General features: G+C 40.1%; 1 protein-coding gene across 2 annotated transcripts in view; it reads left to right on the plus strand.

Annotated features, from left to right (window-relative positions):
• Positions 1-22,380, plus strand: part of arap1 (ArfGAP with RhoGAP domain, ankyrin repeat and PH domain 1) — a 60,329-nt gene extending 37,949 nt beyond the window's left edge. Inside the window, exons 14-34 of one of the 2 annotated variants that reach the window (XM_085479400.1) lie at positions 1,094-1,268; positions 2,346-2,480; positions 2,588-2,723; positions 2,913-3,015; positions 3,724-3,916; positions 4,009-4,054; positions 4,231-4,394; positions 5,427-5,639; positions 8,049-8,154; positions 8,255-8,402; positions 8,639-8,710; positions 9,589-9,666; positions 9,799-9,916; positions 10,584-10,697; positions 10,795-10,934; positions 11,028-11,110; positions 11,703-11,762; positions 17,680-17,743; positions 18,056-18,214; positions 19,657-19,694; positions 20,466-22,380. In XM_085479400.1, coding sequence (XP_085335526.1) covers positions 1,094-1,268; positions 2,346-2,480; positions 2,588-2,723; positions 2,913-3,015; positions 3,724-3,916; positions 4,009-4,054; positions 4,231-4,394; positions 5,427-5,639; positions 8,049-8,154; positions 8,255-8,402; positions 8,639-8,710; positions 9,589-9,666; positions 9,799-9,916; positions 10,584-10,697; positions 10,795-10,934; positions 11,028-11,110; positions 11,703-11,762; positions 17,680-17,743; positions 18,056-18,214; positions 19,657-19,677 — 2,328 coding nt within the window. In that variant the 3' untranslated portion in view covers positions 19,678-19,694; positions 20,466-22,380. The remainder of the gene's footprint in view (positions 1-1,093; positions 1,269-2,345; positions 2,481-2,587; positions 2,724-2,912; positions 3,016-3,723; positions 3,917-4,008; positions 4,055-4,230; positions 4,395-5,426; positions 5,640-8,048; positions 8,155-8,254; positions 8,403-8,638; positions 8,711-9,588; positions 9,667-9,798; positions 9,917-10,583; positions 10,698-10,794; positions 10,935-11,027; positions 11,111-11,702; positions 11,763-17,679; positions 17,744-18,055; positions 18,215-19,656; positions 19,695-20,465) is intronic. The other variant, XM_085479399.1, reaches the window with a different exon arrangement.
• Positions 22,381-22,592: the final 212 nt, after the last annotated feature.

Consider the following 22,592-nt stretch of genomic DNA (forward strand, 5'->3'; position numbering starts at 1 on the left):
ATATATTGTAAAAAAAATTAAAAAAAATTCTGTTTTGTTTTTAGATTTCCATTCAGATCAGGTTTTTGACACTAGTCCTTTGTGTCTCCAGCTTAACCTTTTGCTGCACAGCTTCCATTACATCCAAGGATGTAATAAAATTACTGAAGATTCCTTCAAGTTATATCAGTGACGAGGAAACGACTGCAAACAATTGTGCAGTCATGCACAAAGAGTACAAAGTGATAAATACATAAGCTAGGACTTATAATCTAATCATTCCAAAATGGCTCGAGGACACCTGAGAATACTTTGTATATAGTTTAACCAGAGTAATCTACAGTTGCGGTAAATCCCAAAATAAAATGAGTGGAGATTGCTCTTGACACTGCAATGTTTGTTATTCAATAAAAACACAGAGTATACTTTAATGGTTTTTAAATCTATTTGGAAGGAGGAGTGGAGCAGTGTTGACAGTAAAGCATGAGGGTTCTTGGGCAAAAGGCCGTGCAGGTTTTAAAGCCCACATACCCTGACAGACAAACACGCAGTTTGTTTGGTGTGCAGAAGTTCACTTCATTCTGAAAACTGAAAGAACTTCAAACAACATGATTCAAACCTTTTCAGCTGCAGCAGGATCACAGTATTAAAACCCTTTTGTTACTTTTTTCATTAGTCTTGTATTGTAGATTTCTTTCTTAAAAAGAACAAAAGCAACTCCTTTTTCTTTATTACCTAAATGCTTCTCAAGTCGACGCTCTCATCCTGTCCTCCATATTTCCTTCCTTCCTTGTCTTAATTTCACCTCACACCCTCATTTCCTTCCCTGCTTTGCTTTAATTGTTGTCCATGTTTAACTGTGTTAAGTCATAGTTAATGTTGATCCAACCTCTTTGGTCTCCTACTTTCTGAGCAATGCAGTTCTTTTTATATGTCTATAACAAATAAATGATATGTCTGCATTTGGAGGTAAAATGAATTTCAGTTCAATACTTGCACTATAAAGCCAGAAGTTGTTGCCAAGAAACGGTACACAGTTGTTTCCGCCTGTTATTTTTGTACACGAGCGTTTACTCGTGTGTCTCCTTGTCTGTTGCTCTCCCCTTTTCTCCAGGCTCTTTGTATAAATGTGCAGTGCAGCGATGTACTGGAGACGCTGAGCCTGATTTTCTGCGGTGCAGATGTGAATTGTTCAACTGGGCTGGAAAGTCAACCCTCCCCCCTCTCCTTGGCCACCGCACACTCGCAACCCCTACAGGCCGAGTTATTGAACCATAATCTGAACACAGGTACAGTATGCGTGCAAGCTCAGGGTCCCAAGCACACATTTGTTTTTAATGGACTGAGTAGAGCTTTCATGAAAGAGTTTGTTAAAGTATTGATTTAAAAAAAATAACATGTTTTTTCACAAAGCACTTGTCGAAACACAGCGTGCTTTATAGGCAGGCAGATTCTGGAAACGAGAACGGACTGGAGGGATACGTTAAAAAAGGATCTTATACAAAGCAGTTGGCTTTGTAATTTGGATCCTCTCAGTTAGGTCATTCAAAAATTGTGTTTCCCTGACATTAAAATTGTTTTTGCTTCAGTAATCAACAGGATCTTGAAATAATGAGTGGACCCTTAATATAAATTCTGCAATCCAAGAAGTTTGAATGCTTATTAAGCTCTAAGTGAGAGCAGAATGCAGCGATTTACTGAACCTGTAATCAGCTGAACAGTGTTTCCCCAGTCTTGCTTCACATAGGAGGTGCTCCTTGTTGCTTGTGTTGTGTCTTTCATTTTCTAAATGTGTGACATGTTTTTAGTGGGTCACAGGTCTGGATTGCAGGCAGGCTAGTTTAGAGGCATGTTGTTGGTGTAAAGCATGTTTAGCTTTCGTTTAAGAGCCCCCTGATTCTAGTTAACAGCACTTTTAAAAAGTCATTGACTTACAGTCTTGTAGACATCAAAAGTCTCAATAAACACTCCCATCAAAGCCTCATCAGGCAAGTTGTAATACTTTATATCATTTGTTAGTTGACATTTTCTTCTAAAGTCTACTTTTTATTTTATAGTGAACTAAGATGTGGTTTAGGTTAGTTTTTAGTTAACTATAATAATCTTGGTATTAGCAATGAGGTAATTTAGAAATTGGTTGATATTTGGTGACGTCAGATGGATCAAGGCACTGACATTTTAAGAGTGGGTGACTACAGTCATAGCAAAACATAGTTCAACTATGAGGTAAGAACTCAAAGCAGAGTGTTGAGAAACGAGGGAGGGGCCATTTCAACAGGGTTTAAAAGTTTAAGAGACCGTAAGAGTGTGTCGTAAACACTTCTTTACTTTCATACAATCAAATTCTTTACAATGCTTTTCTGTAGAGCTACCACGGTTAGAGGAGGTGGATGCTATGGACCCAGAACCTTACCCACTACCTCCTTCCGTGTCTCACAATGGCTTCCTATTCAAAACTGCATCCATGGCTCGGCCAGTCACAGAGCGCAAGGCCAAAGAGGGTAAGCACAAACACTCTACAACAGCAACACTTACCACAAGAAGAAAGAATAGTTAAAGTGATTATCACTATTATGCTTGGCAAATATTTATTTGTCTATCAATATAGAGTTCAGTCGTCGCTGGTGCACGCTAAATGATGGCGTTTTCAGCTACTACGAAAGTGACAAGAACTCAAACCCAAATGGAGCTCTCAAGGCTTCAGAGATCGTGTGTTTGGCTTCCGACAACGACGACAGACATGGGTACGCAAACACCCACACACTGTCCGTCGTAAATGCACATTTACAGCAAAAATGCAACGACACCTTGTAATGTTAAGCGAGATGAATCGTATGTCTCCTCCTTCTCTTTCTTAAATTTCCCAGTGTCTGCTCCTCTAACCTCCTTTTTTTTTTTTTTTTTTTTTTTTTTTTTTTTTCCCCAACCCCCAGGTACAACAATACATTTGAAATTTATACAGAGTCTGAGCGTCTCTACCTGTTTGGCACCGATGACTCAGAAGTCAAATCCCAGTGGGTCAAGTCTATCGCCAAGGTAACAATCAAATACATATATTCAGCTTAACGGAGAGATTTGTGATTTTTCTTTATTTCTAGTCAAATAAGAAAGCTCTTATAAGTGGTGTTAGCAGATTAAGCTTGGTGTCAGTGATCAGGACAGTGCTCGCTGTTGTTTATTTTATCAAAGCACAACTTTCTTTACGACTGACGTGATCGTGTGAAATGAAACAACAGTCATTTTATCTCAACGGCTGAAAGGGCAAAGTGTGTGCACTCAAATTTCATTAGTTATTGTGAGACCAGTCAGATGTGTCAGAGTTATGCACAAGGTCATGAACAACCTGTGACACAACCAGTTTCGTGGAGGATTGTCTCTTTCCACAGCTCTTGGGGAGAAGGCCGAGATAGTAACTGGACAGAATGTAACCAGAATCGAGGCTGAATTTGTTGCCACCCACACTGTGTTCTTCAAGCAGTGACAAATAGTATTCGTTTTTAAAAGCTTGAATTTAAATGAAATAAAATAAAATGTAGCTCATAATAAAAAAGAAGGGCAAGGATGATTTTGTACAAACCCTGGTTTGAGACCAGGAGGAGGCACAGGTCCCTTGGGGATTGCGTCAGGAAGATCCTTAGGCGTAAAAATCTGCCAGATCAAAATATGTGGAGCTCTTTCCCGTTTTTGAAAAGGGAGCAGCCTAAAGAAGCTTCAGTACAAACGCCGTATGTCCTTTGCTTGTAGGCCTTTATTCCAGTCTCTGCAGAACCTTTGCTGAGATTGAATTCTGAGAGGATTGGGAAGCTGATGTGCAAAGATGGCTTGAACCTACAAAGGTCCAAAGTTGGGTGGTTTGCTCTGGAGGGGTCTGTACTTCACGTTTACCTGGAAGGCAGTCAGGTGGAGGAGATCCACCTCCGCAAACTGAACGAACTATGTGAGTAAGACACGCAAACATGGATTTAATCACTGTGCGAGTGCTCAGCGATTAGAGCACAACAGTTCTTACCCTGTATTTGTGTTTTACAGCAATTCAGCAAGACAATGAAGTCATGGTTCTGGTGGGGAAAGGCAGGTGAGAACGGATCATTTGCGTGCTGATTGACAAATTATTCTTACAGTTTGAAACCCCTTTAAAGATTAACCTGTTTAATTTTTATAGATATTCCTAATGATGAAACGGTTTTCCCTCACATACTCATCTATTAATTCTTCTTTCTTCTTTATTTGTTTCTTCTTCTCTTTTTTTAGAACTCTGTACATAGAAGGAAAGAGAAAGCTGGATTTTTCTTGCTGGTGTGCAGCTATCCAGGCAGCTGCAGGGAGTGGAGGAGACAGGCTGCACGAGCAGCAGCTCACGGAGACGGACATACCGGTGATCGTAGATAGCTGCATTAACTACATCACACAGTGTGGTAAGAAACACACACTCACACACATAAGAAACCATTTTTGTGAAGTAAATATGTACTTCATGCATCTTTAGTTTTGTTTATTGTGTTACATTTTGACAGTGCACTATAAAACATTCACACATATATGCAACATTACTTACATAACAAACCAAACAAAGACGACTCCTTACAACACAAGTCATACCTCATATCATGGTAAGCATTGATAATATAACATTTGCATAACATAAAATTTAGTTAACCATCATAGTTCAGCACACAAACAAAAATCCAGGCTCTTGGTTCAGCACGAACTGTAACCTTTTCTATCTTTCTCTGAACTCATGTGGCTATAATAGTTGGACCTTAAGTTTACTGTGTTAAATTCCACTGGATCTATCCACGGAAGAACCATCTTCCTCCTCATCTTTTATATAGCTGTACAGCTTGAACATTGGTTTCACCAGAGTGGCAGAGTTGCTTGTGCTACATCTCTTGCATGAGTTCACAGCTTGAAAAGCTTGACATGTACAACAGTTCAAAGTAGACAAAGATAAAATAGAGGAAATAACATGACTCTTATTTCCTCGAGTGGACATGGGCCTAACTTGCTCTCAGTGTGGTGTGTGAGGTCCATTGTTTTAATTATCTGCACTCATTGTAGAGAAGTGCAGCTGCATCACACTTCTCTCTTTGTGGGTTGACACCGTTTGACATATTGGCCTTCTGGCCTCACCGCTAGCAGCTCTGCTCATGTGATTTTTTTTTTCTTCTTTCTTTTTTCCCCTCGTTGTTGTTTTTGCTTTGCCTTCAGATGTCAGTCAGCTCAATGTTTCCAAGCCCTCAGAGGCCAATCGTTGCAGTGTTGAGGCGAAACACTTGATGCATTAAATGTTCTGAATGTTGGAAGATGCAATATAACGATTAAGTTTGAGGAACTTTTGTTTTCTTTTGTCAGTGGTGAAAGAGCTGTTTCTTCCAGTTTAAGTCTGTGTTTGTGTAACATTCTACTCTGTGTGTTTTTGTGTGTGCTTGTTAATGTCCCATCTCTAGGTATGGTGTCAGAGGGAATTTATCGCAAGAGCGGCGTGAACTCTCGTGTGGCAGCTCTGTGCGAGAGGTTTCGTCACGATGCTCGCAGCCTTTGCCTAAGGGAAGGAGAGCATCAGGTGGACGACGTCTCTAACACACTCAAACGGTTTTTCAGGGAGTTGAAAGAGGGAGTGTTCACAACACAGGACTCCCCCTCCTGGCTCAGCACTGCAAGTAAGAGTCATACGATTTTGTTTCTTCATGATTCCTATGTTTCTTATTATTTTACGAGCTTTGAGTATCCTGTAAAACATGTATAGATCAGACACCTGTGGCTCTCCTTAAAAGGGGCAAATTAGTTTTTCTGATGTTTTGATATCATGATACTGCATCTGCTGAGAGACACACTGACAGGCCAGTTTGGAGCCATACTGTTCTAAAACCTGAGCTGGTTTAGTATTGCCATGCCAAAACAAGCAAGGCCTTCCTGGATTAAGAAGTCATCTGTATGGCGGATGACCTGTCATGGTCCCTTTACAGACATGCATTTTGTGGCATTTAGCACATTACAAAATTATTAGCCGAAAATCAATGTCACTGTGCTTTTTTTTTTTTTAACAGGGCAGCAAATTTCAACATAGCAATTCTATTTTCAAATTTCTGTTTGCACACAATAACAGAATTATTTTGGAGAAAAACAATAACTAACAGGCTCATGTTATGACCCTGAGCTTTATGAGCCTTAGTACAAACCATTGCTGTGAATTAATGTGCTTTAACTTAAACTTTGTACCCTTATAGACTGTTTGAGCAGTCACTTGAGAAAGCATCATGTCAAAAACACAAGAAAGCAGTTTAGACTTGTGATAAAGAGTTATGGCTGCTCATAAAGCAGAGATGGATATACATCGTTATCACAGTGTTTCCAAGTGTCAAGAACTGGAGTGAGAACTATCATTAGGAAAGTGACACACAGCACACAACAAGCCTGACAGAGGCAGGAAGTGAAAGATTCATTAAAGAAAACCTGTGAGAGATGTGTCCAAAGACCACAGAACAACTGTCAAGACACTCATGAATAACTTAGTCGACTTGGATTTCCTACTCTCAAAGAAGACTGTCACTAGAAACCTGCGCAGGAACCGTGAGGTTGCAGACGAAGGAAAAGTCCACTTCTGCAGAAGACGTACCTTCAAGACAGACTAAAGCATGCTAAGGACAACCTGAAGAAACATTATGCATATGGGAGTGTGTCCTTTTGTCAGATGAGATGAGATGAAACAAAGGCTCTGTAGCCACAGTGACTTATGTTTGGAGAAAAAATGGAGAGGCGTCAACCCATAGAACACCGTCCCCGCAGTGAAGCATGGTGGTGGGACTATTATGCTGTGGAGATGCTTCATAACGTCTGGAAGTGGGCATCTTGTCAAAATGGAAGGAAGAGTGAAGGATATGTGAAGATTTTGAAAGAAAACCTCAAACAGTTGGCAGCAAACCTGGATCTCAGTCATCACTTTGTCTTCCAACACAACAGTGACTCAAAACATACATCGCACCTGATGAACAACTACCAGCCTGTGTAAAGCTTTAGAGAGTCTCGCTCGGGAGACGAGTGTGGGTCTTGTTGACAACTACAGCAAATGACAGCAGGCTGTTTTCCAGTAAAAAGGATTTGCAAATAACTATTAATAACCTTGACCCTGGTAGTTTTTGTTTTTTGTGAAACAATTTAGTTTCTGTGTGCAATGTAAAAAATAAAAACAAAAAACTAAACATCCAAAACAAAACTAGGATGTTTGGGAAAGCTGTGTTTTAAAAATCGCTTGCTATGTTTAACAGAAACCTTTTTTAATTTTTTTTGTGTAAGTTTTAAACTTTCATGAGGAGGGTCCTCATCTGTCCTCATCTGTAGCTTTTAGTCCCTCTGCACTTTAATCTAGTTTACAAGGAAGGACCACAACCCTTTTGTATTTTATCTTGGGTTTGGGTGTTTAGTGTTGATGTTGGGCGTCATTGTTTAGGGATTTTTCAACAATCGAAATTATTGCAGTACATAACTGCCTCTTACTATTTGTAGTCTTACACCGAAAACAGCTTTTAGCACAACTTTTCCAGTCTTTTTTGCCCCAGTAACATAAGCATTTGACAATGTACTGGTTTCAAATGAAAATGAGCATATAATGCTAGTATTGCAGGGATTTAATGATATGTTTGTCATTGTAATTCTAGTGTTTTGTTTTTTTTTAACACTGAAGCTAAATTGAGCATACAGTGCAAAGAGAATGAGTTTAAAGATATGCTGCAGCTGTGTGTCTGGTACCATCATCTTGTTATTGTTTTCAACCAAAGACCTACACACTGCTGGCCATTTTTAATATATACATGCCAGTTTAAACAAAAATGCTCTTTGTTTTAGACGTCTAGAGTCCTTTTTCATCAGGCCTCTCTTCAGCCTTTCTCCCTGTTTTGATCTTTTGTGCTCTCGTCCTGTGCTTTTTTTTTTTTTTTTTTTTTTTTTTTCCTTCCATCTTACCCTCCCAGCTCTTTCTTTGATCCTGGCCGTTTGTACTATAAATATCCTCTGTGTTCATAATTTTATTTAATAATTTTACTTTTCTCCTCATCTTCTTCTCTCTTCCCCAGCCATTCAGGATGAAAGTACTAAAATCTCCCAGTACAAGCAGTTCTTGAACAAACTGCCTCATGTCAACAAGGCAACACTACAAGCCCTTATCGAGCATCTCTACTGGTGAGAACTGATACACAGTGACTGATACCATCTTATCACCTCTCCCTGAGTATGTATTTGTGCACAGACTTGTGTGTTTTTTTTACCGCTTGTGTTTCAGCGTGCAGCACTTTTCGGATGACAACCAGATGAACAACCATAATCTGGCCATCGTGTTCGGTCCCACACTGTTCCAGACTGACGGGAAGGACTATGCCGCTGGCCGCGCCATTGAAGACCTCATTGAGCACTACAAACTCATCTTTGAGGTCAGTGCTGATAACAAAGGTGGTAATGCTTCTATGCTAACACATCAGGGATTTAAAAACACTTTTCAGTGGTGTAGAGGTCTAAGTGTTCGTCTTATCTTTTTATCTTAAAGATCAAGCTTCACTGTGATTACAACACAGTGCAGTGATTCTGCACTTTGAAGAATCAGTGCAGATTTTAAATGTTGATACATTTTTATTTGTGGTTGAATTACTCTGCTTATGCTCTCTTGCAGGTGGATGAGCAGCAGCTGAACAAGCAGATAGAAGTGATTGAAGTTATCCACAAAATGCGGAATTTGAAAAATGTGAGCAACATACAATAAACTTTAAACAAAGAATGGTTCAGTGACCTGACATATTTCAGAGGCAAGATTTAGGAAAATCATTGAAAATATTACAATATAAACGCAGAACTAAAACTAAGAATATTTCTTCTATATTTTTAGTTTAGTTTTTCAAATTGTGTCACTTAGAATTTCTTTCAGAAGTCCAGCTTTGGTAAAAGTGTGAATTTTTTCCCATGCAGTTTCAGTTTTTAGCTTAGTTTTAGTTAATTATAAGAAACTTGGTGGATTTCTTCGGTGAGATTAAACAGTCATTTCCACAGCCATCATCAGAACATATCAGCAAATGAAGGAAATTCTTCTGGATCGGTTTTCTATCCCGCTGGGATACATCATATTTCCAAAAGCCATCACACACACACGAACTTGATTGACATCCCAATCTTAATCTAAAGGGTTTAATATGATGCTTCAACACTTCTAGGAAGGCTTTCCACAACATTCAGGAGAGTGTTTATGGGAATTTTTGACCAGAATCACATTTGTGAGGTCAGATGCTAATGTTGGATGTGAAGCGGCTTGCAGTTTGTAATTCATCCTGAATGTGTTAAGGGTTCATTACTGAAACTAAGGCGCCGAACCCAAGTCTTAGAAAAGCAACCACTCACCATAATCCCCCCTCCACCAAACTTTACACTTAATTTATTATGTTAATTTCTAGTTTATCACCTGCCTGTGTAATTAACCTTTATTATTGTTCAGTTGATCTCAGTGAAATGTGTTGTGTGAAGTGTTTTGACTTGTTTGAACACTGCATTTGGTTATCTGTGTATACGCTTTTTTTATCATCGCAGTTTTTCTGTCTGATCATTTGTTTGTTTGTGTGCCCTAAACTTCAGCCTCCTTCTGAACGAGGAGGTGACTTCATTTGTACTGTGTACCTGGAGGAAAAGGCCAGTGGAGAGAGACATGTGAAGGTGGGTTGGAATTCACCAAATAACACATTTATTTATTTAACAACCCAGTTCTTTCATCTGGCACACATCAAGTTCCACAGTAACGAACAGGCTGGTGTTTATAGAAAACAAATATTTCCACTCTTCCCACAGATTCCTGGTTCTATGACAGCATTAGAGCTCACACTGGAGATTCTGGACCAGCGTAACATCCCAATTAAAGACAAAGATTACTGGAGCTGCTGGGAGATCTGCTGCAAGGAAGAAATGGGTAAGACTGATTAAAAAGATGAAGGGAGGCAGGACAAATGCCAAACAGCATTTGTTTTTTATGCTGATGCAGATTTAGAATTTATAGGGTATTTTGTAAACTCTGTCTTAATTATTCTGTTTTTTTCATTAATATGGTACAGGGCTATTTTGCTTTGGAAAATGACAGTTTACTAGGACTAATGCAAAAAAAAAAAAAATTGCCTGCAACAGTGTGGCTGCAAACTGCAGTTTGTTTTGCATCTGGTATGTGACCTGTCTGGTTCCCTACAAGGAAGCGACAGTATGAAAATGACAGTAGCAGTAATCTGCAGATTAAAGAGGAAATGGAGCAGTAATGATGAGAAATTGAAGGAAATTGTTGTTGTTGATGGGAAGACAAGGAAGGAATTTACCGCTACAGACGGTGTCATTTACTACAGATTGGTATGTAGATTTACAAAACAAAATTCTTCCAGGATGTAAGGTGAGATTTACGGAAATATGTATTTATAGCATCCAAAAATATGAAGCTGTACCAGTTATGTCATCAAGCGCTCAGCATGTTTGTCTGACACTTTGACCCTATTGAGGAATGCAGATGTGCAAAGTTCTTTGTCATCCAGAAATGCCCCAAGTTTGCATCATGTTTTCACACATGCTCTCTTTCTGCCTGCTCTGTTTTTCAGAACGACCGCTGCACTATCAGGAGCGAGTCTTGCCCATTGTTCACTCCATCGGCACAGAGTCTCATCTGCTTATCAAGAAACATGCTGCAATGGAGGCCATCACTCTTTACCTGTGTAAATACAAAACAACAGAATCATTGCTGCACTGTTTGGTCTGCCACATTGTGGCATGCTTGCATCAATTTCAGTTATCTGGCCTTCTGTCCTGCAGCCAGTAAACCGGACGCATCCAAGCACGGGATGATAAAATTCAGAGAGGAGCGAAGCATCTTGGGTTTGGGCCTCACCAGTTTTCATGAGCGTTATTTCATCCTCAATTACAACTCGCTCAGAATGTACAAGGACGTCAGAGTAAGATCTACAGACATACTTTTATCATTTTATTTGTTATCTCCTTCGTAGACTCGTTAACTAATTTTTCCTTTTTTCCCCACTGTCTGTCAGAGTAACCGTCCAGAACGTGAATGGCCAGTGAAAAACTTGAAGGTTTACCTTGGTATAAAGAAGAAACTCCGTCCTCCCACATGGTGAGCACCTGTGCTGAATTACCAGTGTCACACTATTCTCATGAGTGCTTAGTGGCAAAGCAGCAGGTGGCTGCTGTAAATGGAAACTGCTGTCACACCAGGAGGAAGACTGGCCATGCAAATTATCGCTTCAGTGGGCACAAAAAATGTATTTACTGGGAATAACAATTTTCTGGGATTATCTGATCATGAATAATTGGATATCTGGCCACTCATTCTCCAGCTTTATACAAGTGTAACACCTCTGCACTACATTGCTGTTGGCGGGAGCAGCTAGTGCTACCCCTACTGATCAAAATGCATCTTTTTGATCTCAAATTACCTCAGTTTTGTTAGCTTGAACCAAATTGGTTGATGCCCTTGAGCTTCCTTGTTTCATAACTTTAAAAGTTTACACAGAGCAACTTCTGCAGCTCGGCTCATGCTTAAATTAACGACTAAACTTGAATTATTAATTTACGAACTCTACAGTTTCTTTATCTGAAGTAGCTGTTTGGGCCTTGTAAGCAGAGTGACCACTAGGGGGCAGGCTGACACTGTGAATCCTAAGAAGCTGAATTGCTGTTAAAGTGATTTGTATGTTTATTTTTAGTTGGGGACTGACAGTTCTGTATGAGAGCATGAAACAAGAGAAGCCCGAGAGACAGCAGTGGTGAGTACTTATTCAGTGCTCTCTTTTTTATAATACACAACTTTCAGGCTCTGATTACGTTACCAGCAATGTTGGTTTATTGGCTGGAAAAATGAGTAATACCGAAAACAAACAGCCGCAGGAGCATTTTTTTCCGCTAATTGGCTTGATTTGCAACAGGTCAGTAACTTGATCGGCTATAAAAAGAGCATCTTAGGCAGAGATTCTCCATTATGCAAAAAACACTCTACAAATTGTGCAATAATTTCAGAAAAATGTTCCTCAATCTAAAAATGAAAAGCCTGTGAATATCCCATCATCTACATAATCTATGGCCCATAATAACTTCAGAAGATTTAGGAAATCTGCAGAAATCTCCGTATGTAAGGGACAAGGTCAAAAATCATGCCTGTAAATGCCTGTAAGCTGCTTGCTTGGGCTCAGGAAGACTTCCAGAAATCATTATCTGTGAGCACAGCTCATCGTGCGGTTCATGAATGCAGGTTAAAGCGCTATCGTGCAAAGAACCAGAAACACATGAAGATGTGAATGGACTGAGACAAAGTGGAAAACTGTTCTGTTGTCAGAATGATTAGCATTGTGCAAAACATGGACACTGCAGTCTCTAGATTAAAGCAGAGAGGGACCTCCGTGCTCATGTCTGATGGTACCTGCATGCATTAATACCTAAATACATACAATACATACTTACATACATACATAGAACTGGCAGCTGGCACATCTGGAAAGACACAATTAATGATGAAAGATGTCCAGAGGTTTTAGTTTATCACATGCTCCCATCCAGAAAGCCTTTCAGGGGATGCCGTGCATATTTCAGCAAGATGATACTAAACTGCATGCTGCATCTATTACAACAGCATGGCTTTGCTGTCGAAGAGTCCAGGTGCTGAACTGGTCTGCCTGTAGAAAACATTAGTAAGGTGGAGTAAGTAAGCCGTGAGGTTCAGCAGCTATATATATCTGATATCAGACGAGAATGGGAATAGATTTCTCTCACAGAAGTTGGCAGCTCAAATTTTTAGAGACGTGTTGCTGGCGTCAATTTCAATTTCAGGTTTCATTGTTCTATTGTGAATAAATCCAAGTTCATGAGATTTGCATTGTGCTTAGGGCTGGGCTATATCATACCGTTTACGGTAATACCGGTGTAATGTTGGGCAACGATAGGAAAATGAAATATTGCAATAGAATATGGGTAAAACGCGCATGCGCAATGCCTTTGTTTACATACACACATGGCGGCGATGCAGAATGAGAAGAGCGAAAGCAGATCGTTAAATGAAATAGATGAACCAGAATTGGTTTGTAAAAATGCTGCAACTTCAGTGGTGTGGAACTGGTTTGGCTTTCATCCGTCAGATACACAACAAAGCACTATTTTTGGTAGAACGTGCTAGCGGGCCGTCGTTATTACCGTGTTGTTTGGAAAATACGGCACACTTAAAATCAATCCTTTGATTTTTCTGAAAATCGACAGAGCCCCTTATAATCCCGTGTGCCTTTATGTATGAATTCTGGTTGTGTTTACTGACCTGACCTCGAAACGATTTTATGTCGTACACGGCGCTCGAAAATCTGTCAAATGTTTTAGTACGACTTTGCTAAGCTACGAACCCGCACCGCTTGATGGATTGTCGGAGCATTACGACTATCGTAGGCAGGAGCCTCGCGGAGTGATACGTACTGTGCTTCAACATAATAGTCTGCGACTGGGGAGAGTGCCCGCCCTATGGAAGACATCCTGCATCGTCCCGGTCCCCAAAAAGAACCGGCCCAATGAGCTGAATGACTTCCGACCGGTGGCACTGACGTCACATCTTATGAAGACTCTAGAGCGGCTCTTCCTCAACTTCCTCCGACCACAGGTACAACATGCCCAGGACCCACTACAGTTTGCATACAAGGCGGGTGTCGGAGTGGAGGATGCCATCCTGTACCTCCTACACAGAGCCCACTCACACCTGGATGGGGGAAAAGGCACAGTCAGGATACTGTTTCTTGACTTTTCCAGTGCCTTTAATACCATCCGGCCCTGTATGCTTCAGGAAAAACTGAACAGGATGGAGGTGGACCCCTGCCTGGTGGCTTGGATCTCCGACTACCTCACCGACAGACCACAGTACGTCAGGCTGAAGGACATCACGTCTGACACAGTGGTCAGCAGCACAGGAGCACCACAGGGAACTGTGCTGTCCCCTCTTCTCTTCACCCTGTACACCTCTGACTTCTGCTACAACTCTGAATTATGCCATATTCAGAAGTTTGCAGATGACACGGCCATCATGGGGTGTATCTGGGATGATCAGGAAGAGGAGTACAGAAGTCTGGTGAGGAACTTTGTCGCATGGAGTCACACAAACCACCTGCAACTCAACACCTCAAAGACTAAGGAACTGGTTGTGGACTTCGGGAGGTCCAGAGAAGGTCCACTGCCGGTTCAGATAGAGGGGGAGGAGGTGGAGGTGGTCAACAAGTACAAGTACCTCGGGCTGTGGGTGGACAATAAACTGGACTGGTCATGCAACACAGAGCACCTGTATAAAAAAAGCCCAAAGCCGACTGTACTTCCTCAGGAGGCTGAGGTCTTTTAACATCTGCAGGAAGCTCCTGAGGATGTTTTACCAGTCGGTGGTTGCTGGAGTACTTTTCTATGCTGTGGTGTGCTGGGGGAGCAGCACAGCAAAGAAGGACTCATCCAGGCTGGAGAAACTGATCAGGAGGGCTAGCTCTGTGGTCGGCATGAAGCTGGACACTCTGGTGACAGTGGCAGAGAAAAGGACATTAAAGAAACTGATGGACATTATGAACAATGCTGGGCATCCTCTGCACACGGCCATAAACAATCAGAAGAGTCTGTTCAGTGACAGGTTGCTTCTCCCCAAGACAAGAACTAACAGACTTAAAAACTCCTTTGTCCCACACGCCATCAGACTGTTTAACTCCTCTCTGGAGGGGAGAGGGAGGGGAAACAGGAGGACAAAGGAGGGGGGAACAACTAAGCTGTAGTGCCTCTTCACCTCACTGTACAATACCTTGTGCAATACTTTTTGTAAATAGTCAACAGTGCAATAGACTCAATACTTGAAATGTGCAATTCACTTGTATTTTTATTTTTTATTCCTATTTATTCTATTTATCCCCTTTGTATATTTTATTTATATTTGTCTCTGTATTTATATATGTGTGTGTGTGTGTATGTATATGTGTGTGTATATATATATATATATATATATATATATATATATATATATATATATATATATATATATATATATATATATATATGTATGTGTGTGTGTGTGTGTGTGTGTGTGTGTGTGTGTGTATATATATATGTGTGTGTGTGTATATATGTGTGTGTATGTGTATATATGTGTATATATATATATATGTATATATATATATGTGTATGTATATATATGTATGTATATATATGTATGTATATATATGTGTATATATATGTGTGTATGTGTATATATATATGTGTGTATGTGTGTGTATATATAAATATGTGTATGTGTGTGTATATATATATATATATATATATAAATAAAAAAATAACAATTCTGTAACTGTAACTTCGGTCGTTGCTGTGCTTTTTGGAAGTCGAATTTCCCAGAGGAACCCACCCGAGGGATTACTAAAGTTCTATCTTATCTTATCTTAATATTACCGTATTGTGTGTGCATAACCTCTTTTTAAGTGTTGTGGATATTATACATGGTTATGCTGAGGATATGTCGGCCAATTTCCACTGGAAATGCCTTTTGGTTAAACTGTCAGCAAAGAATTTGCATTTGCACTGTTAATTTTTTATATAACTTTAATGCACTTAAAACAGCTGCTTGTTCAAGTGAAAATACATTGATGTTTTGTTTTGGGTTTTTTTGCACTAATAAAGTTGTGGAGTTGTAAAGTTTTTTTTGTCTAGTTTTTTTGTCAGTTATATCGTTAACGCAAATTTTCAAATGTATATCGTGATAAATATTTTTGGTCATATCACCCTGCTCTACTTGTGCTTTTATTTATAGTTTAAACAGTTGTATTTGTAAACATTTGTTTCAATACATGAAATATAACTAAAGTCTGTCATTATATTAGATTGCAGCACTAATATAGTGTTTGCAGGAGCTCAGCCTTTGCTCTTCCTGTGTGGCATTTTATTTATTAATTTATTTTTAACTTTATGGCAGCATGGTGATACGGATATAAACACAACCAACTTTGGAGAAAGCTGCTAGATTTTCTGTAGGCTGAGAAAACGGGTCAGATCCCTGCATGAGAGTCTCGAGAAGGAGGCATATAAAAGGTTGACTCCACCTAGGGGGTGAACACACATGAATACACCTATAAACAGGGCTCTGTTCTAAGCTAGGCCTGTTCAGGTATTCACCCTCCGTGTGTGTGTGCGTGTGTGTGTGCGCGCAACTGTGTGTACATGTTACACTGGGTATGCATTGTTAGCATCTGTAGTCATCTTCGTAGTTGTAATGGGACAGCTGCTCCCGTCATGCTGTAGGTAGTATAATTTCTTGGTCAGCCTCCATCGCCGTGTCCCTTGCAGCAACAAGCAGACATGAGAGGGAGCAAGGAAGATGCAGAAAGAGGTGGAAGGTAGAGGGGCAAAGAGTCATGCTGAAGGGGAGATACTGTATACTGAGTAAGAAATGTTGACTTTAATGCAGTTAAAATACAACTTTGAGTGGAGAGGGATAAGAAAGTGGAAAAAATAATAATCAAAAGAGCTAGATGAGGAGGCGCCCGTGTGACTGTATCATCCCAATCTTTTTTTTTTTTTTAATATATCTGCACTAAATGTCCCTTAATGTTCTCAAAACTCTTAGCACATTAATTTCCCCCCCCCTTTTTTTTTTCTTTTTTTTTTCCTCCTTGCAGCACTATTTTCTCAGCACACCTCGTGCTTAAGCTTATAAGGGTGCTAATAAATTTTAGGAATATCATGTAAATTTTATTCTGTGGCTTTTTGGTAATCCATAATCATAGATGAGCAGCTCTCAGTCTTTTGACGCTGATAATGGCGGGCAGTTAATTGCAAGCAAAAACGAAAAAGTCACATGTAGGAGATACTGTGCTGCATGTATGTGCACTGGAATAGAGAGGCTGTCTCATTTTGAATGCCAGCAAACACTAGTGAGCTCTGTTAGGCATTATGAAGTGAACTAGGGAGAGGGAGGAGCTAGGGGTGTGTGTGGGTGTGTGTGTGTGTGTGTGTGTGTGTGTGGTGGGTATTCTGTCAAATTCTATGACTGCACCTAATTTTGTGTCAGTTGCATGCTGCATTGCTGTTTTGTTTTTAAAGTCTCTTTGTATCAGTGTTTTGCTGTCTCAGAGGACTTCACTCGAATAATTGTTGGAGTCTAAATTTGTGCTCATAACAGTAATAATCGTATAAATACAGCCTGTTTATTCAGCACAGCAGCATGACTGATGACTCAGAGGGCTATGACGGCAACCTGAGTGGCATGAAATTTGCACGTACATGCATGCAGACACTACAGAGGCACGAATTCGCACTTTTCAGGGACACAGGCACGCACACACAGGCACACACGCTGGATGCTGAAGGTTATAATCAGTGTTTGTTTTGGGCGGAAGTTTAAATTAGTAGTCGTGCTCACTGTTTACGCTTGTGGCGTCACTGTCAGGTGTCATAGGAGAGAACATGTCAATTTCAGTTAACAGTTTTCACTACCTCCCTTTGTTCTTGTTCTTTTTTTTTTCTTCCAAATTTCCCCTGGTCCTCGAATTCATCTCTGCCTCAGTGTTTGCTTGTCTCCCAAGACACCCCCCCCCCCCCCCCCCCCCCCCCACACACACACACACACACACTCAGCCCACAGTTTGATTTTTATCGCACTGTCTGCTTCACTTATCTGCCTCTATTTATTTGCAGGTATCTCTGCTGTGAGACCCAGTCAGAAATGAGAGAGTGGTATGCTACATTTCTCAGTATTCAGGTATGTCCCTCCCTGAACACCTGCTGAGAGGTGGAAAATTTGTAATAAATCATTTAAATGTGTTATGATTTGTTTTATTTCTTTTGTTGTTATTTGTGAAAACTGTGAATTTCTTGTAAAAACCAAGCAGCGATGCAGAAATTTTAGAAACTGTAATAAAGAAAGTAAATAAAACAGCACTACTGAAATCAGTAATCCTCACCAGGACCATGTTAAATGATTTAAATAGTTTCCTCACAGTGTAGTAGTATTATATTGTAGTATCGTAACATGTCTGTCTTCTCTCCTCTCGGTTTCTCCTCCTTGGTAAAGTACGATGGTAACGTGTGGCCTCAGGATGGACTCCAGCACAAGCGCGTGAGTCGTGAGTTGCCAGACACACGTCATGGTAACGTGTCACTGATACCACTGCGTGGCAGTGAGAATGAGATGCGGAACAGCGTTGCAGCTTTCAGCCAAGACCAGCTTGCTGTGAGTCAATCTACCAATCACTGGGAGTAATCTACGACGAACCAGGCAGCTCACTGCAAAGCTGCCCAGTTAATCAGAGACTTTCATGCTGCGCAGGTGGTCCAGACCCCTCAACCATGAGCCGAATCAAAGAGCAGTGCAAATTTGCGCACATCCTATACCAATTTTGCACTTTGCGAGTCTGATTTCTATTCAGAATAGAATACATCGGATTGTGCATGAAATCAAGCGTTCAGTCTCCTGAGGCAGAACTTTTCATGCTCAATTTTTCTCTTTGTTAACTTTTCAGTAAAGTTTGAGGGATTCACCTGTGCAGGATCAATAATCTCTGTTTCATGATTTGTCTGTGATTTAACGATCGTTGCAGGATCTGGGTTCTTAAAATATTAAACTAATCAATTAAATATATTATGAAATGCAATCTCATGTGGTTTCACGAGCTGCGAAGATGATAAATGATTTGTGTTCAACCAAAACAAAAAAATGTTTTAAGAATCCAGACTGTGTGCAGAGCCTTAGACGATTTTTTTATTTTATTTTATTTTTTGATTGAGCCAGACTTATCCTGGTGAAGCTCTGCCAAAGCCTGCTTCAGAGCACTAAAGACACAAACGATAACACATTCAGAGAGAGCTCATGCTTGCAGGCAAACTATACTTTCACGGCACTGGTGTCTCATCAGCTCACAGAATTGTATTCTTGGCATGAACAAACATCACCTTAGTTCGCCGGACTATATTTTTAAGCTCTCTGACACTGAACCAGACCTGCTTAGCAGCATCAATATTGTGTTCATGCAGCCATCCTAAACCCCTCCGCCCTGTGCTCAGTCGTCGGTGCAGAACAGAACGTCGACAATCTGATGATGCAGTTGTCTCCTCCTGCTCTTTTCTTGTTATCACAAACCGCTCAATATTTTGCTGCAGATTGCAGCAGCACATAAAAATTCATCTCAGCCTGCTGTAACTTCCACCGGCAATAGCCTGATTTCAGGGTTGCTGTGTTGTTGCCTGCCGCATATTTTCTATTGATTCCTGCCTGTTCAGTGTATCGACATGATGTTGGACTGTGAGAAGAGGCGTGATTGCTGTGGTGATAGGACCACAGAGGATGAGAGAGAGAGTGCGAGTGTGTTAGTAGTTGAGAAGAGATTCACTGCATGTCGATATGTCCAATTTTCGATGTGAAGTGAAAGAGTAAATCTGGTACACAGATTGTGTGTGTTTGTTTGTGTGTGTGTGTCTGTTTGTCTATAAAATGGACTTTTCTGGCAGTCATTTAACCCTTTCTACACAGTTTTTCCATTTGTATTATTGTAGGGTCTATACCTGACAATGTAAAGCGCCTTGGGGCAACTGTTGTTGTGATTTGGCACTATTTGAATTCAGGTTAATACATTTTTGTCTGTTTTGTTGTTCATCAAAAATATGCTTATCTTTCAGTTCCTTAAAGATTTTCGATAATGGTCTCAGTAAGGAAGGTAGGACCATTTTATACACATGAGTTTTTTGGTTGTTGTTTTTTTTTTAATCACATTGATTATGCTAGAATGTCAGATATTATAGCATAATCAGCATAATGTTATAGCATATATATATATATATATATATATATATATATATAAAAAAATAAAATAAAATAGCTTGTGTAAAGTCTGGTCAGTCTGGTGGTTGAACTCCTGATGATCGTATAAGGAGACTATCTTGAAGGGAAGAGCGGCCAAATTTAAATCAGGCTCGGCTTTGAGCTGTGGAATTTGTAATTTTGATAACACATCATTGTTTAAGTTACTTATGAGTATTTTCTGTGCCAAGTTTCTGAGATACAGCATGCTTCTGTTTCTTATATTTGGACTTTTCTGACTGAAAATCGAGACATCATAAAGTGTGAGTGAAAGTTAAAGTCTCTCAGTTTAAGCCGATCCCTCGGTTCATTGGTCAGGCTGCATGTCCGTGTTTATATGTACTCTTGACCGGAGCTTATTGAGTCCGCATCTCATGAGCAGCCTCATATCTGGTTGCCATGGCTCCGAGACATCTGTGGTCTGAATGAGAATTTTAAGCTTGACCTCCTGGGGGACTTTTAAAAATGTTATGAAACTAATTTTAGGTTTAGGGAGAACACTGAAAGCTAGTTTCACTAAGTGAAGCTGCAAGTCTTACCAGATGTTTATGAATGAGAAGATCTGCTTGTGATATTTGTTTTCTTTTATTTTGATGAAAGGCTGACTGTCTGAATGTTTTCTTTCAAGGTTGGATCATCGGCCTCATCGGATGTCCCCTAGACATTCCAGTGACGACTTCATTCCCGAGGGGCAGACACTGAGAAAAACACTTATAATGTATGCGGATAATGGCCTTGCACCTCCTTTGAACACGTGCTGGAATGAAAAGAATTCAGCAGACAACAGGATCACACCGCTTTCCGTGCACAGATGAAGTGAATGAAGAGAAACAGTTTGTCAGACCACAGTTTCCCTGAAGAGGCCAGAATCGATTCCAACCTGATTTGCACCTAATGTTTCCACTGGACTCATAAGAGACAAACTTTTATTTCTTTATATATATATATATATTTTTTTTTTTTTTTGGGGGGGGCACACAAAAGACCAGTAATCCTGGGCACCAGCACAGCATGGTCTGCAGGTTTTTGTTTTAGACATCAAAAGCTTGACATTGATTTTGCATCCGAGTCATATTTTTAAACGTTCTGTACTCTTTGCTCAACAAATCATCGGATCAGTGTGCAGTTTAAATTAAGTAATTGTAGCTTTTGTGACGTTGATATAAGAGGACACTGTGACCTGATTTTCTCACTGGAGTTTGTTCCAAGGGGACCAAACTGGACTGAAAAATGACAGGTGATGGATGATGTTAGTCCACGGGACATTGGCCGGTGCTGTGGAAAACCTTAGTCCGAGGGTTTTTTTGTGCTTTTTGCCACTTTTGTGGACATGTGCAGCACTGTGCATAGAGTGCGTTTACATGGGGATATGAAGACCTTCAGGGAGTAAAGCAAGGAGAATCTTGTGCTGAAAAAAGGCATTATTTTTTTTCTCTTTTTCCTTTATCTTTTCTTCCCATCCTCACAGGCACTGCATCCTCTTTGTAGATGATTTTTTTTTTAATAAATCCTGAGCTACAGAATACAGCACATTAACCAGCAGTATTTATAACGTTTTAGATTATGTGTTAGTCGCTTTTTCAATATCTTCTTTATGCACAGCTTAGAATCTTCGCGGGATCGTGTTTTTTATAGTAAGGAGCACAAAAGTGGTGCTGAATAATCTGTAGGTACAAGAAACGAAGTGCTTTACGATGCTCCGTCATTCCTTCTACATGAATCCAACCTTGTATATATTTAATGTAAAGAAATTAATCTGTCAACAGTTGCCTTACCAGCATCGCTGAGCAATTCCTCGTCGTCGCTTCCTTTTAATGTTCTCACCTGTGGGATTCCCGTAATGTAAAGATTTATTTATTTTGACAGCAGAGGACGCTGTGATGCTGTGTTTTCTCAACCTGAGTTGGTGATGATCTTCATCAACATGTGTAAACACCTTGAAGTTGAGTTCCTGTGAAGAATATGTATTTACAGTAGTGTGCCATTAACTGCCCTCTGACCTCAGCAGGAGTCCTGAAGACTCAACTGTGTAATAGCACGTTGTATACAAAGTATTCACTCTGTACTTCTTAGTGGTTTATTGTTTTACAACATTCATTTAGAGTGGGTGTACTTACTTTCCAAAGGTTCTTGGCGCTGATCGTCAGATTTTAGTTTTCAGGTTTAAAGGTAGCCTGTGTATAAGTTGTAGCTTTCAGGTTCCGGTGTGATCTAACATAAATAGTCGCTCACACCTGTGTTGCACAAAAAGAATCCCTTTTATGTGATTTCTGGAACACTTAGCTGAAGTATCGATGGGTTAAAATATGCAGGTGATTATTTTAAATGTTTCACATAATGTGGATTTTTTTTTTTTTAATCTCGATCACTCTCATCCTTTTTACATCATTACAATTCAAAGTTGTAAAACAAAAGTCCAACAGAGGCTGTTAGATACTGTTTATAGATGGTGTGTTTCTTTGTCCCTGCCTTTTGTATTCTGTTACTGTGCATTTTACAAATTATTGCATCTCTAAAACTCTAATAAACACATTCTGCTAGTTGCTTGTTTCCTGTGGAACATGCATACTCCTTTTACTCTTGGAAGAAATCTCTCTTCCAGAAGGTTGATGTCCTCCAGCTCTGCTTTGCCCTCATGGTAATCTACTTGCTTCTTCTGTGCCTTTATACACAGTACAGCACTTCACGGGGTAGCTGTGAAAACATGGGCTCGGATACAGATGCACATACACTTTGGAGAGAAACTTTGGTGAGC

Source organism: Copadichromis virginalis, linkage group LG14, assembly GCF_057382275.1.
Source record: "Copadichromis virginalis isolate Kocher_CV1m ecotype Utaka linkage group LG14, C_Virginalis_male_GT1.1, whole genome shotgun sequence".
In the NCBI taxonomy this organism is placed as follows: domain Eukaryota; kingdom Metazoa; phylum Chordata; class Actinopteri; order Cichliformes; family Cichlidae; genus Copadichromis; species Copadichromis virginalis.